Source organism: Scleropages formosus, chromosome 9 (genome assembly GCF_900964775.1).
Source record: "Scleropages formosus chromosome 9, fSclFor1.1, whole genome shotgun sequence".
NCBI classification, from domain to species: domain Eukaryota; kingdom Metazoa; phylum Chordata; class Actinopteri; order Osteoglossiformes; family Osteoglossidae; genus Scleropages; species Scleropages formosus.
Window position 1 is genome coordinate 17,757,270 of NC_041814.1, and position 15,582 is coordinate 17,772,851.

The window sequence follows — 15,582 nt, forward strand, 5'->3', positions numbered from 1 at the left end:
ACCAGCAATGTTATGGGCTTGACTGATAAGGAACACACACACATTTTTCGGAACCGCAGAGAGCAGGACCCGGTTCAACCCACTGCGCCACCGCACCCCCCCTGATAAAGAACATTAAAGAAAATAAAGGATATAATGAAAATTGATATTTTAGAGAACGGCGAACATTTTGTGGATCTCTGGCTTGGGAAAATAACATTTTGGCTCTTGCGGCATACGTGGAAGACGGTGTTTTAAAGTCACTTTGAAGCCCTGCCTTTCTGGTTTTCACGGCAAAGGTTTTCCGCTCTCGGAGAACGTGTTTATCCAAAGAGGGGCTATAGGTAGGGTGATTTTATTACTTTAAAACGTTGACAAGGCGCATCAAATCCTCACACTTCTGCAGTTATATCTCATATATTATATTGCATCATGCTGTTTGTGCTATATTAGTGGTGATGGCATATAGCTTACCTTGTCATTGGCAAAGGGGATTCGGAGCTCAGCCAGCAGGTATAGATAATGTGGGTTAAGGACATTCAGGACAGACATTGCAAGGGTTGGCAGTTGTGAGCAGGTCTTAGCGGTATTTTAATCTTTTAAGGCCTAGTTTTAAATGATTTTCGTTTAGCAAGTGGTGCTACATGTAAGGATTAAAAAGTAGCTTAGCGGTTAGAGCCGTCTTTGTGGTCACGGGACCCGGGTTTGACCCTTCCACCTTTTCTGCTGTAGTACCTTTGAGCAAGGTACTTGCTCTGAGCTGTTGGTGAAATTTCCCCAGCTGTAAATGACTTTAGGTAGGTTAGTATGTAACCCTAATGTTGTACGTTACCTTGGAAAAGTGTCAGATACACAAATAAATAATAATCCCTCCAATTTCAATAACTCCTTGCCCTGAGTAGGGTCGCGGTGAACTGTATCTTCTCCCAGAAGCATTACGTGCAAGATGAGGGGGTTCACCCTGGGCGGGACACCAGTCCATCACAGGGTAGAGAATAAATGATGATGATGATGATAATAGCAGCAAGTATTGGTATTGACTAAATGGAATTAAAATCTGTAAGCGCTGTACATCCATCAATCCATGACACATGTATTTTGAAGAACCTTTCATTATTATTATTATTATTATTATTATTTATAGTGCAGCGCTGATGTGGGGGAGATCCCTCAGAGCCTAGCGATTAAGGCACAATTGTACACTGAGGATAGTCCACTGCCGACGTGTTGTACGATGAATCAACACACAGCAGCTTGACTTGCTTTTGTATGGAAAACCACTAGTGGCTGTTAGTCTTTCCTGTGCATGAGCTACATGCTGACTTTTAAACTGTCAGGGAGCCTTGAGGATGCTGAGCGTTTGGCACCGTCTGATTTTATCGCAGCTCTCGCATATCACGGCACGTTCTACGGCTGTTTGATGGCTCGGTACATTCAAATAAAAACAACTAATAAGAGACTATGAAATATCTTTTCAGAAAGGAAGAATTTTACAATCTGTTTGAGCGTCACGTCCTTTTCGAAGAAGCGGCAACGCCTTCGCTATTGAGTTCATGTGACTTGTGGAGTCCCCGGGACTGTAGAGCAATCATTCCAGTCAGGAGGCGAAATGAGTGTCGTCAATTAACATACCTGTCAAATCGCATCGCACCGAGCAATCGTGAGAATGTGCGAGGTGTTCCTTCTGGCTCCTTCCTTAAAGACGACACGCACGTTGGGTCGCAACTCCTCCCGTGTTGTTCATAGCATAAACGTGAGCACCACACTGAGACAGTAACTGTCAACCAGACAATACTTGATCTGACAGCATTCAAACATTAGAAATGTAATGCAGCGTAACAGGTACGGTCATCTAGTAATCGAAGGTCCCAGGTTCGATTGTCAGCCCTACTTTACTACCCTGAGCCAGGTACTTTGCGCAGAACTAAAACAGCAAGATAATTAAATACCATCTCACACACACACACACACACACACACACACACACACACACTCTGAACTGCTTGTCCCATACAAGGGTTATGGGGAGCCGGAGCCTAACCCAGCAGCACAGGGCACAAGGCTGGAGTGGGAGGGGACACACCCAGGATGGGATGCCAATCCATCGCAAGGCACCCCAAGCGGGACTCGAACCCCAGACCCACCGGAGAGCAGGACCTGGGCCAACCCACTGCGCCCCCCCCCCAATTAAATACCTTGTTGTGTAAATGGCTAAATCACTGTAAAGTTGACTAAGCTTCAGGTGGCCCTGGATGAAAGGCATCCGATAAATGAATAATTATGAATTGGTCATCAGTTATTCAGGAATGTTTTTCTGCGGCACATTGGGGACAGTTAATTACATGAGTCAATGCGTCTCTGGCACCGCGTGCGAAATGTTTCATTTCGATTCGCTGGGAAGGAGCATTCGAGCAAATCTGCTGACGTAGACGTACGTGATGGTTTCAGCGCGGCGATGGGAAGAGGACTAAGATACGAAGAGGACTTAGCGCTGTGTTTAGGTTCGTTCTCAAATGGACCGCTTTGCATTTTACGTTGTATCTGGATGGTAAAATCACACTCTCTCCTTAAATCATACACTCTGCGATCCGAAATGCGCACGGTGGCGTGAAATAAGCCGTCGTCGCTGTAGTACCTTTGACAGATGAACGGTTTACAGTTCAGGTACTTCTCTTGTCCTTCCACGGTACCAGAACTTGTGTTTCTGCCTGGGACCAGGCTGTTCGTAGAGCCCTGCCTCCTTCCTTCGCCTGCTGTCACACACCACCATCTGCTCACCTGGCCGACGCACGCGGGCATGCAGATACACAGCGAACGCACGCTCGACACCCACAAAGACACGCCTCCAGAACCTCGTTGCATCGTAGCTTTGCGCAGGTATGTAGCGTGACTTGAAGTCCTACTTCATGACAGCTCGGCCTCCCGGTACAGTTTCGGCCGACGAGCGTAAACAGTTATTATCCAGCTGTCCGACAGACGCCTGGACGCGAGTTCCATCCGATAATTGAACGAGCGTGGATGGGTTGAGCCGGCCTGTAATTGAGGGCTGCGACAGCTCACAGCTTTAGCAATAAGGCAAGTGAAGAATTAACAAGCCTTTGCACGTAAATGCCGTCAGTGTTAATTAGGGTTTGAAAGAGAGCGCTCTTTGGGGTGCCGCTGTTTTGGCTGACAGCCGTTGCGTGTCAGGGTGGCGAGGAAGCTCGAGCGCGAGGGCTTAGCTTCTCTGCAGGGACCGCTGACCGCTGTAGGAATGGACCCTGCTGCAGTTTGACCTGAGCAGAGTCGGTGCGTTCGCCTCACGGTCCGTTCCTCGCGGCAATGAGGTGGTGTCCCTCATCTAGCGCACGCGAAGGACGTCCGTCATTGTCGTCCGGCTTCAGCGCTCATTCTTATTGTGCATCTCGGGACCGGCGCCTCCGTTCGGCCCGAATGGGAGCAGTCAGCCCAGCTCATGACGGCTTGCCACACCAAGTCTGGGCCTGTGGTGTACACGCTGTCTGCGGAACAGCAGGCGCGCGCACGGAGAAACGGCCTCTTCCTTCACGTCTCGCTCTACTTTGTCGTGCCCTTCGCTGTGTCCGTATGCACTCAATCACAGCCCTGTTTGCATAGGTTTCCTCCAAAAGGCCCAGTTTTCTCCCATAGTCCATGGATGTGTGTTTTGGGCAAATTTGTGTCCCTAAAGTGTACTTAGTGTGTATGGGAGACATTGAGTGTCCGTGACTGTCCTGAGATTCACTGGTGTCCTCTCCAGGGGGTATCTTGCCTCATGCTCAGTGCTCTGGACCTTGCATTTGATAACTGGTGATGGATGGATGGAGGGAGGGGAGGCATCAGAGCAGCCACATGCATCATGTACCATTTATTTTACTGTTAATCTTATATCAAAGACTAGAGCAGCAATTTATTTGTAGGTGACTGCTGGCTGCTCTCCAGGCGATGGGTCATGTTTGTACTACCGGTAAGAGGCCTAGCGTTGCTGTAGTAACGCTGAAGGTGGGGTCTCGGAGCCTGCCTGAGCATGTGGCAGACAGGAAGGAGCTGCTCTCATCTGAGGCTCCGTGGGTTCGGCCGGCTGCTTCTGGGACGTCCCCGCATCTCCTCCTTGGAAAATGCCGAAAGGCAAATGAGAGATGGGAGTAATGCAACTTAATCATTCGGATTTGGCTCCAAACCTGCCTGGAAAGGGAAGAGGGCTTTTCCACCACGGCGAGTATGTGCCAGTGGTCGCCGCCTCCCTTGTGTTTCACTGGAAATCTGCTGCGAAGATGAAGAAACGCAGTCCGTGTGCACCACTGCTATGGCGATGGAGCACAGCGATGGAGCCGTGTGCCAGGTGAAGAGCAGGGAGATGCGTGGTGCCAGGGAACGGAGAGAGAGGGATAGCAATGGAGGGAATAGGTTTTCAAAGTCACTCTGTGGCCTGAGAAGGTGAAAAATGCCCAAGAACACTTTACTATACATGTTTTTCTGGGATTTGGTGCGTGTGTGAGATTTCTCTCCAGTTAAAGGCTAGTCCAGGGCATTAGTCTGAACCCATAAACACATCGCCTTCCTCCAGGCCCTGCAGAAGACTGTCATCGTCATCCTGACCTCCAGCTCTGCGCCGCCTGCTTCCACACCTACGTTATAATCACTTCTCTGACACGTTTCTCCAAAAGAAACATACCGTGTTGGGTTTGTATACCAAGCTGCTTAAGATTTTCCAATATACGTATACAGCGTGGTAATTTTTACTGTACCACGTGTGACGGAGTACCCCGTCAGGAGTACTACAGCAGAAGCAGGATTGGAACCCAGTTCCTCCAGGCGTAAGGCGACAGCTCTAACTGCTGCATCACCTTCTACCTGGTAAAACAGAAAAGTACCTGCTCATTACTGTCCTGGGAGCGGTGTGTAGAATGTATATGAGCAGGAATTTGTTCCAATGAAACCGCAGCTTGAAACATGGAATCATGGTATCTGTAACGGGCGGTACAGACACACACGAGGGACTGGCGTTGTGCACGGCGCTGTTGCGAACAGACCGCCGTTCTCCGAAATAATGCAACGTGCGAAAGCAGACTCTTTAAATTAATCATAACCCTGTTACTTGAAGCACACAGACATTTTTTAGAGAAGGTGGTGTATCGGAGTTCTGTGTCCTGGATGTAGCCCATCTGGATTTTATAAAGCCAACGGAATTGAGATTATTTAATGCTACTGTAAATGGGTCATTGTTCCTTGCAGTCCTCATTGACGCTGGGCCCCCCCTTCACCTGTCGCTGTCATCACCATGGCGACACACAAGCCTTTTCTTATGCGGGACTCGAGATGCAGCCGTATAAGGAGGTTTTCTGTCACCAGTGGGTCAGTAAAGCCCCGTGTGTGTTTAAAATAATCATGTTTCATTGTGGCTTTGTACTGTCGCAGTGTTTACACATTATAGTGCCGAAACCCCGAATCTGAGAAATGTCTGTATGTAAAAAATGTCTTATGCTGTGTGTGTATGTATAAAATGCGCAGTTATTCTTAGTCACGGCGAAGCTGCTGCCTAAATTATTTTAATTAAAATATAGAATGTGGAGAATGCTTCGCTGAAACTGTTCTGAGGAGCGACAAGAAAACAAAGAAACTGGTGTAAGCCGGAGAATACCTTCCTTTTATTACACGGGTCATTTTGAAAGCCTCGACTTCGAATTGCTGCCTTTTTCCAGAACTGCTCCCCGCTGTGTTCCAGCAGCACCGGCACCAACATAATCCTTTCGGTCCTCATCTGGGCAATTCCTTTGCGTGCTAAGTGACGGAGGCATGTCTGTCTGTGCTGCCAACACCGAACCGCTCTCTGCCCTCCTTTTGCCCCGTTGCTCTTAGGCGGAGAAGTTGCGGCACAGGACAGAAGTTAATGTATAATTGAGACGCGGCTGCGGTGCACGGCGGCGTGAACATTGGCCCACTTGAGCACTGTCTCTTTGTCCCCGTCTCGGCGCTTCTGAGGACTGCAGACACATCCCGCACTTCAGGTGCTTGTGGCACCGGCTCATCTGAGGGTAGCATGTGCTTATTTTGTGCAAACATACGCTTCCCCCTGCTGCTAGTAGCTCATGCTGGAGAACGAAGGAGTTCCCAGGAGAACTTTAATTTGGTTTTGACAGCGTACTGTATCAAAGAAAGGAAAGAATAGTCTTTTTTTATTATTATTTTTTAAATCATGCTTTACCTAAACAATGTATGGTACACTTTTTTTTAAAAAAACCCATTATTTGACCCAGATATAGTGACTGCTGTGATGTTCAGTAATTATGCAGACAGTGATGCGGTTGAGTGCACGGTTTTCAGTTCATCAAAGCTCTTTTCTTTTTCTCCCGCTTGCCACCAGACAAGAAGTGTAGCGCAGTAGTTTTGATGACACGGTATGAAGAAATACATGCCCTTGCAAAGCCGTGATATGTCGGGTTCTGTATATGCTCAATGTGAAACTCGTTTCTCACTGCCTTTAATATTTCTTTGGGCACCCGCTAAGGGTCCACGGGCTCCGCGTTGAGGACGGCTCTTTCAGACCTTGTTGCCGAGTTCCTTGCGCGTTGAGCGTGATGGAATTGAGCAGTGGCTCTCTTACTCCGCCTCTGGGAGCAGCACGCATTGATTCACACTCCCACTGCGCAACGTCTTTGTTGCCATGGTTACAGGCTGCTCAGTCAAAAGATGGGAAAGATGGAGGACCTTCTTGTTTACAGTGACAATTGCAGGGGTGTCAGATTCATGCGAGCCTTTGATGGCTCTGGTTTTCCTGGTATGTGTGCCTGCACTGAAAGACTGTTTTTCTGAGACCACCGTGCATCCAGGCGCTTTTCGGTTCTTTTTTTTTTTTTTTTTAACTGATCCGTCACAGTATGCTGTACAAGATCGCCACTTGAGATCAACTGTAAGCTAAGGCGAATGGTTATCGGTCCAGTGGGAGGAACTTCATTTCACTCACTGGCAGATGGAACTTATCATGGGATCTAGATGTGCAATGGTCTTAATTTTTTCCATTTCTCATTTTCTATTTTAGATTGTATTTCCCATTGCCACTTGTATTCAATGTGTTGGCAAAAATGTCGTTTCAGTAACTTAGGAATGAAGTGTATGCGAGTACATGAATTCTAAAGTGGAGCAGTCTCATCTTGTGTGGAATGCAAGACGATGTCTGGGTCAAAGAAAATGACATGGCGGGTTCTTCAGGTGTGCTCAGCTAGTGCTCCTGGGGGGTAGGTGCCTGGTATTCACTGATATTAGTAACGCGGCGAGCATAGAGATCTGTTCACCCTTTGTCTCAGAGAGCATCTCAGTGATGTAACGGATCCCAACAGCTGGGGATGTCAGGGCGAAGAGGCCCCCTTTCGGCCATCCCGACTTGTGGGTCACGCCCCATCGTTCCACCTCAGAGGGTGCAGTGCCTGGTTTTATCCTCTCCAACATACCAGCTCTACTGAGTGTCACCTTGGTAATTACCGGCAAATACACCGGCTCCCCAGCCTTCGAAAAAGTGGGAGCAATATGTCATTTTTACCACTATGTCACAATCAGAAAAAGGTTAATGATACAGTACGCTGATTTACTTTTTTTATGAGTCACATAACTTTTTTTGTTTTAACACTTATTAATTTTGATTTATATTTAAATGAAAACTAAGTTTTAATGAGTGGAAAAAATTACTCCGCAAGATCCTGTTCAGTTGATGACTGAATCAAATCATCCGCATCTCACACATGCAGCATTCCTCATATTGCTCTTCATCACGAAGAGTGGAAAATACCAGGCACGAGCTGTAAACGCTATGGAAGCCAGTTAAATTTAACAAGTCCTACTCACTCATGTTTTTGTAGCGTGCGCTTTGCTGACCCGTCACTTAAGGGTATAAGATACAGGTCACGTTTCCTCCATTATTGATGCAAATTGTTGAACACAAACGTGAGGAGAGTATTATTTGATCAAAATGGAAAACGTAGTCGAATAACTACCTAACCAGTCTTTGAGAAAGTGTAACTCACCCAAGCGTAGCACAAGGAGCCAATATAGCTCACATAGCTGGGATAATGCAGGATTGCCTTTATGTGAATGTCACACGTTGGGTGTAGAACAATATAATTAAGCAACGCTGCACTTTGTGCGGTAAATGGTTGTAAGGCTCTCAGTGCTGCGCAACTCTTGCAGATTTAATGAAATAAACACAGGTTCTGTGCTATCATGACAAATAGAAATAACAGCTTGGCTACAGGAAAATTGCTGCCAGTACAATAAACAAACCAGCGTTGGTAAGAAAGCATCTGCACTGCCTTTGTTGCGCCCTCCAACAATCGCTAACTTGTTTTATTCTCGGCCGTCTGATACAGGGTCTTTTCGGTACTTAATCTAATTAGCCCTGAGATTGTCCAAACATGGTACGACCATTTGTCAGCGAAGTACGTTCTAATGGATTTTCTCTGTTGTTGTTGTTCAGTCCGCAGCTGGTGCAGAGGGGCTGTCGCTCAGGGCTCATTTAGGTTTAATGGTTCAGGTCAACAGAGTGTGAAAGAATTGCCTCCGAGGTCAACGTAGGAATGGCATCTTTGGTCTCGGGCATGTGCGAAGGCTGGGTGGTTTTAGAGCAGTTGTGTAATCGTTTAATCTCATGACCGCGTGTCTTCCTGCTCATTTAGTGTTTAGACAATATCGGTGTAAGCCAGTTACTGAGCCTAAACAAGTTACTGAAGCTCACGGCGAATCTGAGCCGAAAACACAGCATGAAAAAAAACAGTGCACCTTTCATTGAGATTTCCTATGGGAAAGCGGTCCTCGGTCTGTCTTTTCATGTTTATCGCGGTGACGCCTTGGAGCACGTCTTGTCGCACAGTATGGAATATTGTAATTCTCCTTTTTAAATGTCTCCCACTTGGAGGCGAGTTGTCTAGTATTTTAAGACACACACACACACCGCCTGAAACCGCTTGTCCCATCCGGGGTCACGGGGAGCCAGAGCCTAACCTGGCAACACAGGGCGAAGGGCTGGAGGGGGAGGAGACACACCCAGGACGGGATGCCAGTCCGTCGCAAGACACCCCAAGCGAGATTCGAACCTCAGACCCACTGGAGAGCGGGACCTGGTCCAACCCACTGCACCACCATGCCACCCCCCTGCAGTTTTTCCCCATGGCAGAATAGTTTGATTAACCAAAAAATGATCAACAGATGGCTTATGTACGCGCACGGAGTCTCGTTTTTCGTTCCGTAATTAGTTTAATCAGTGTTAATTCCCTTGCTCAGGTACCATGACAAGGCCCCTTCGGGGAGTTCATCAGACAACATTCAGGTTAGTCCACCTCAACAACCCCTGCATTTCACGCTACCTTCTTGATAGTCTTCCTTTATTTGTCAATTATGAAGCGGTTTGCATTTACCAAAACTAAGAAAAAAGCCGAGCAACATATTGCATGGAATGAATCGATTTGCCATGGAAGTACTATGAGATGTTGGCATGCTTATCTTTGAAAGGGTGAAAAGGTCCGACGTTTCTGTTACGACATGCTTTTTTTCCCCCGAGGACAACATGACGTTATGCAGCAGCGCAGGAAAATTACTATTTTCATGTAGGCCGCCTAGGATCATAAGGTGGGATCGATCATTGGTCTAAGTCCATCTGTGACGTGGGGTTTGCTTCAGCTACGTGGTGCTGTTCGCTTTGCTCTAGGCCAAGAAGCAGGTCCATATCTGGGATTGCAGAATCAGTCACTACGTCTTCAAGCACATCTTAAGGTCAAGGTACGTGTTTTAAAGTAATGTTTGAACTGGTTGAGACATGACAGATTAGCCATGGAGCTGACTGTATTTTGCACTTGAGAAAACAATGAAGAGATGCACTGATTTTCCTATTTACGCTGCTGGGAAGTCTTTTCTTTATCCATTCAGGACAAGTACCGAGTTCCAGGGTAATACAGTAGCAGAGGGAATTTGAACCCAGGTTCTGTGACTACAGGGCAGGAGCTTTAACCATCTTGTGCACAGTTGTCGCAGACTTCTGCAGTGAAGAAAATGATTTTTAGATACAGAAAGGAGTGCGGTGACCCAAAGCTCACAGCATCACGTGCGACACGGCTCAGTTTTCGTGTCGGCGATGCGCAGTCGTGCAGCTGCTCGACGGCACCTTTACTGTGTTCTGGAACACATTAGCTCTAAGAGTGAGTCACGAAGCCATCACCCTGCCTCTCCATCTCCACCGCTATAATGTCTGAGTCATAAAGACCACGTGACTCTTACATTTTCACTCGATCTCTAATAGCTCATATGCTCAGGCGGAAGACTCGGAAATCGTGGGCCTATTTTCAGTTATTTCGGCCTCGTTTTGGAGGTTTGTCTGTTTTTTCGCACTGCGCTCTACTGGGAAGCTAACTGTGCACGTAATGTCTTCATCCTCTCTATACACACTAGTAGCGCACAGCAGTCGATGTGATACTTCCAACGGGAGTTTAATTGAAGGGTTTTTTTTCTTTCATGCATTTACAGTACAATACAGTACCAGCGAAGAGCACATGTGCTGGAGCTTAGCGTTTTCTCTCGTTCACTTGTTTGATCGGGACACCAGCTCACGTGTCTTCCCAGCTTCTCCTCGGCTCTTCTGTCCAGATTGCCCGACACAAGCAGCATTCGCTACGCTCTTCGCTGGTGTACTTTTGTTTCTTCTAAGCAGTTATATGAGTGCATTTTACCTTACTTGGGGTGAATGTCAGAGAATGCTGTGGCATGGACAACAGCCCCTCCCCCCCACTCGCTGATGCGGTTTTTCAGCCTCATGTCACAGTGAGTCAACATGTCTGCCTGGAAAATGATGGCAAGGCACAGGTCCATGCGGTGACCTCAGCTTTGCCTGCCATCAGGGCTCTGCACTGCGCAGGAAAACGCTGCTGAGTACTGACAGCGACTGCACTGTCTGCTTGCCTGCTTAGGTTTTCCAATCCAGAGAGCAGTGAGAACAGGGCTTCCCGTTGCCGTTTCTTAATGAGCCATCCACTGCTGCCTCTTTGTGTGAATGGATAAATGAAGGGCCGCGTCACACGTAACTGCAGTGTGTCATGGGCCATGCGAGGTGTAGGCGCCCCTTTTGGGTATGAGGCTGGTGGTTGGGTGCTTTGTGTCGCTGTAGCTGTGCGATTGGTGAACATGCTTATGTTATTTTCCCTGGGGGAATAAAGACCTGTTTGTGTGCAGGTCCCCTCACGAGGTCGGTCTAATTGTTGTTGTTCACCGGAGCAGCCGGCGTGCCTCGAAGAATTCAAAACAGCCCTCGCCCAGAAATGTTCTCAGACTTAGTCCTAGCTACAGTTACTGCGTAAGTGCCGCTTAGCTTTCCATTTTGAATAATTATGCCGAGGAACTGACGTAGGGCGAGTCTTCAAGGTGGTGCAGAACAGATGATTCACAGATGAATTCAAAGAATTCCTGAAGCTCAGTAGTTCGGCTTAAACATGAAGCAGTTGACGTCCTTATGAAAAGAATCGACTGTTGAACGTATTGGCTCGCGTATCGTGTCTGGTGAATAATCAGTTTACTCTGTCTTACGTTGTCATACTCCATCATTGCCTTGCATTACTCTGCTGGCTCTCCTGGCACGTGATGAACACATGCAGTCCTTTCTGCAGAGGCCTCTGTGGAAAGAAGCACCGAAGAGCCATGCATATCTTGGCCGCCCTCCATGAATCTGCGCTTCTGTTTTTCATTTCATGGTTTTTCCATTGGACTGTGGCCCTGTGTTCGGCTCACTGGGCTGACCGCCGAAGGGCCTTCATTGCATTGGGTGTTGAGATCGCAGCAGGCGTGGGAGTTGCATATCTGAATATACAGGACATGCCCGGTGACCCTAGTCACATTTGGAAGACGGCTCCATCGCAGTTGCGTGGATGATGCTGGTGGCTGGCTACTGCTTAAGGCTTTAGTCAGATAGCTAAAGTCTTTAGTGAAACTGCCATGATCAGTCCTGCTGAAAGTCAAAAGATGAATTATTGCATCATTGAGGGTTGTGCAGACCTAACTTTGCAGCAGCACTTTCTGATGGAGCTTGATTCAATCTTGTCAGCTGGCTGTAGCTTCTTTTAATCAATATCTTCATCTGTCGTTAAACTCCCCCCCCTTGAATTCATGCAATAAATCGTGCTATTACTTTTGTCTCGTGTCAAAATATCATCTTCCAAAGGTGTTTCCATGCATTTGTCACTCTAATTTAAAGCTCTTAGAGTGTGTATGTGTGAGTGAGTGAATGTGTGTGATTCGCATGTGATTAACTAGTGTCCAGTCCAGGTTGTGTTCCTTGTTGTGTGTGTATGTGTGTAGCCATATATAAGGGCAGTGGGTATTATAGCAGTCAGAGCCATTTCCTTGCACTTGAAACATCTGACTTGAATTCCCGCTTGTTCTGCCGTACCTGAGGTACTTACCCTGAATCGATGTGGTCAGAGTTACCCAGTTGTATAAATGGGTGACTCACTCTAAGTACCTTAAGATGCAAACCAGGAATTGTAAGTTTCTTTCGACAAAGGCATCACCCAACTAATGGTCATCAAACTCCCTGGTTTTCCCATGTAGGGTAATTTTAACATTGAGGTTCAGTGTTTGACTTTTTTTTTTTTAAGGTATATCATGTCATTGCACGGATTTTGAAAATGTTGATGTGTGGTGTTCAGTTAAGAGATCATTGCCACCTAAATTCTTTGCGGAGATGGGGGTTGTTGGGCTGGCAACCATCAAGAGAAATGATGATTTTCAAAGTAACTGGCACCAAATATCTGAACATTGGGGACTCTAAGGTTGGAGGAGATGGTCCTACAAAGGGAGGCATCCCCAGTTAGCAGTTTTGGTCAGAGGCTCACAGCACAACTATGTTTCAGAGCGCCCACCTGGCCATGATCGACACCCTGATGATGGCGTACACAGTGGAGACAGTCAGCGTGGAAAAGGTGGTGTCCTGCGTGCAGCAGTATGCCTCCTTCTACCCAGACGGTGACGTGCCCTATGACACCGAAGAGGCCGTGACCTGCTGGATCAACAAGGTGACCTGTCCTTTGCTGCCTGCTACGTTGGAGGACCTTGAAGTGTTCACCTGCAGATGTTAGCATTTATTAAATTATTGGAGAGGGTCTCTTTCAGCTGCATGACTGCACTCAGGCTTCCGAGACCTCCAGAAACGTGCCCTGGTGGTGCAGAAGAGTGTTTTTCTAGCGTGCTTTTAAACTCCAGTGGCACATTCCTTGTCAGTGTTCTTTCGATTTTCTTTTTCATTCATTATGATAATATTGTTTAATATCTTTTATTATGCTATAGTATCTTGCACTCTGCAGTTTGGTCATTGATCATTCTGTTTATCTTTTCAGATTTTTAAGGATCTGTGTTGTAGTTATGAGTCTATGTAATAAATGCATTGTCTTATATCTTGTATTATATTTATCACGTATTGCATATTGTTTAACAGGATTGTTTGTGTTCATATTGTAATAAAAGTCCTTTTTTTTAATAATAATGCATGCATTAATATGTATGCATTATATTAGTGTTATATTAATCAAACTGTTGAGGAAAAGTGGTGCTAAATGTTTATAGTCTTGTCCTTTCGAAGCCTATGCTAGTTAATTAAAGTTTAATTTGACAGCAGAGAATTGTGGTTTCACGGCTCCGCTAATCCCAGTCGAAACATTTAAAGCATCCAGTAGGTGTGCTGCTGCAGGAAAGCCCACAGATGTGCAGTTCTTTGATAGTGGCTCACTGTGGGATGCTCCACATAGTGAAAAAAATGCCCCCTTTATTAACATATCCTCCTGCCCAAGCCTGGAGCCATGTGGCCTGCTGCCCGCTACCCGCCATGGGCCTCAACAGGCAGCCCAAAGGCAGCGTGCTCTTCGGGAGAGTGCTGCAGCCTTCGTGTTGGCACTTCCCCTTCTGTACTGTGTTGCTTTCATCCGGAGGAACTTTAACAAATACTGGAAATCAGTAGCATTACCACACCGATGTGTGGGAATCCTCTTAAAAATGTCCTCGAGTTTTAAATATCTTTTTCATGAATAATTTCAATTGTTAAAGTCTAATGTTCCCCACCTAAAGATTTAAACGGCTTTTTATCACCATATTATGTAAAAGAAGGTGGTGCTTAAGGGAATGAAGTAATAACACAGTGTAATTAAGAGCATTAGGTAACTGATACACCTCATCTTCATGCTGGTGTGAATCCATTGTCAGTGTGTCTCACAGTCGTGGTTAATGAGCTCCTGTTTTGAAAGTGCTGCTTGTGTTTTCTTTTTTGTTCACAAGGTGAATGAGTACTTGAAAGACATCATCGTCAACGAGCAGAAGGCGAGAGAGAACCAGTCGACGGAGACGTCGGGTGGCTCACGGGTAAGCAGGCGTGCTCCCCAGCGCAGCTTGCATTTACATTTATTCATGTAGCTGACGCTTGTGTCCAAAGTGACTTACAGCGTTAAGGTCACACTTATTACAGCTACAAGCTTACAATTTACCCATTTATACAGCTGGGTAATTTTACTGGATCAATTTATGGTTAACACATTGCTCAAGGGTACTACAGCCAGAGATCGAACGTACAACCCTTAGATCCGAAGTCAGCAACTCTAACCACTATGCTACCAGCTGTCCCCTCACAACTTCTAATCGTTTGGTGAACAGGGAGCAAAATGAGCCTTGACTCTGGTTCGTACCAGTGAAATCTGAAGGCATGTGATTCTGCCAAAAATGACCATTGTCATTAAACTTGAGTACAAGGGTCACAGTGATCCAGGGTCTATCCCAGAACCATAGGGCATGAGTCAGGGAACACCCTGGTTGGGATGCTAGTCCATCACTTACCACAAAGAAGTTGTTTCCAAAATGAATTCATCCTAGTTGTCAGATTCTAGTTGTGCACCATATATTAGCAGTGGGTTTTACCAGTGCTATTGTCACAGTCACTGTGCCAAGTGCCACATTGCTTTGGGTGGGATAGTTGGCGGGGTGGTGAGGGCATCTTCTCATCTATCTCATCCTATCCAGGCGTTCTGCCGAGCGTGAAGGAATTTGTCAGGTATCCGTGCGGGTGAGCAGTGGTACGGCGATACTACCCATCGCACTACACGCTCTGCACTGCAGCACTAATTCCAGGCTCTTCCAGGACAACAGGGCAGCGCCAGCGCCAGGTCAGGAATGTCAGCCTGTTATACAACCGGGCAGTGAAGGCCAAAATGAAAGCTTAGTGTTCCGGTTGCTTCTGGCTGGTGGCGGAGCACAGTTTGCCAGCACCGGAGTAAAAGGATCTCGGCAAGTAGTCCTTTGGGAAATGTTTTATTCCGGCGAACTTAAAATATAGGCTAATTATGTTTCGGAGCAGGGAGCAGCAGGATCTTTCACTGGGCGCAGTGTCGTGCGGTTACTCCACCGTGCTGACCTGGGCACAACTGACATTTATAGTACTGCATGTCTGCAGATCAGCCACATGCTGCTGAATTTTTTTGCTGAGAGATGTATTGAGACAGTGTTGTGCTGTGGCGTTAAGTCAAAGGCGGCGCCAGTCGGAAGAATAATCCTGCTAAGCTGCGAGTCTGCGCTGGGACAAAATGAAAGGGGCAGCTT

The 15,582-nt window shown here is 46.8% G+C and overlaps 1 protein-coding gene across 5 annotated transcripts in view; it reads left to right on the forward strand.

Annotated features, from left to right (window-relative positions):
- The window catches only part of camsap2a (calmodulin regulated spectrin-associated protein family, member 2a), a 48,146-nt gene that overhangs the window by 9,702 nt on the left and 22,862 nt on the right, over positions 1 to 15,582 (forward strand). For 4 of the 5 annotated variants that reach the window (XM_018754145.2, XM_018754148.2, XM_018754146.2 and 1 more), the window contains exons 3-4: positions 12,858 to 13,019; positions 14,272 to 14,355. In XM_018754145.2, the coding sequence (XP_018609661.2) occupies positions 12,858 to 13,019; positions 14,272 to 14,355 (246 nt within the window). Of the gene's footprint in view, positions 1 to 2,804; positions 2,857 to 12,857; positions 13,020 to 14,271; positions 14,356 to 15,582 lie in introns of those variants that run through there. The other variant, XM_018754147.2, reaches the window with a different exon arrangement.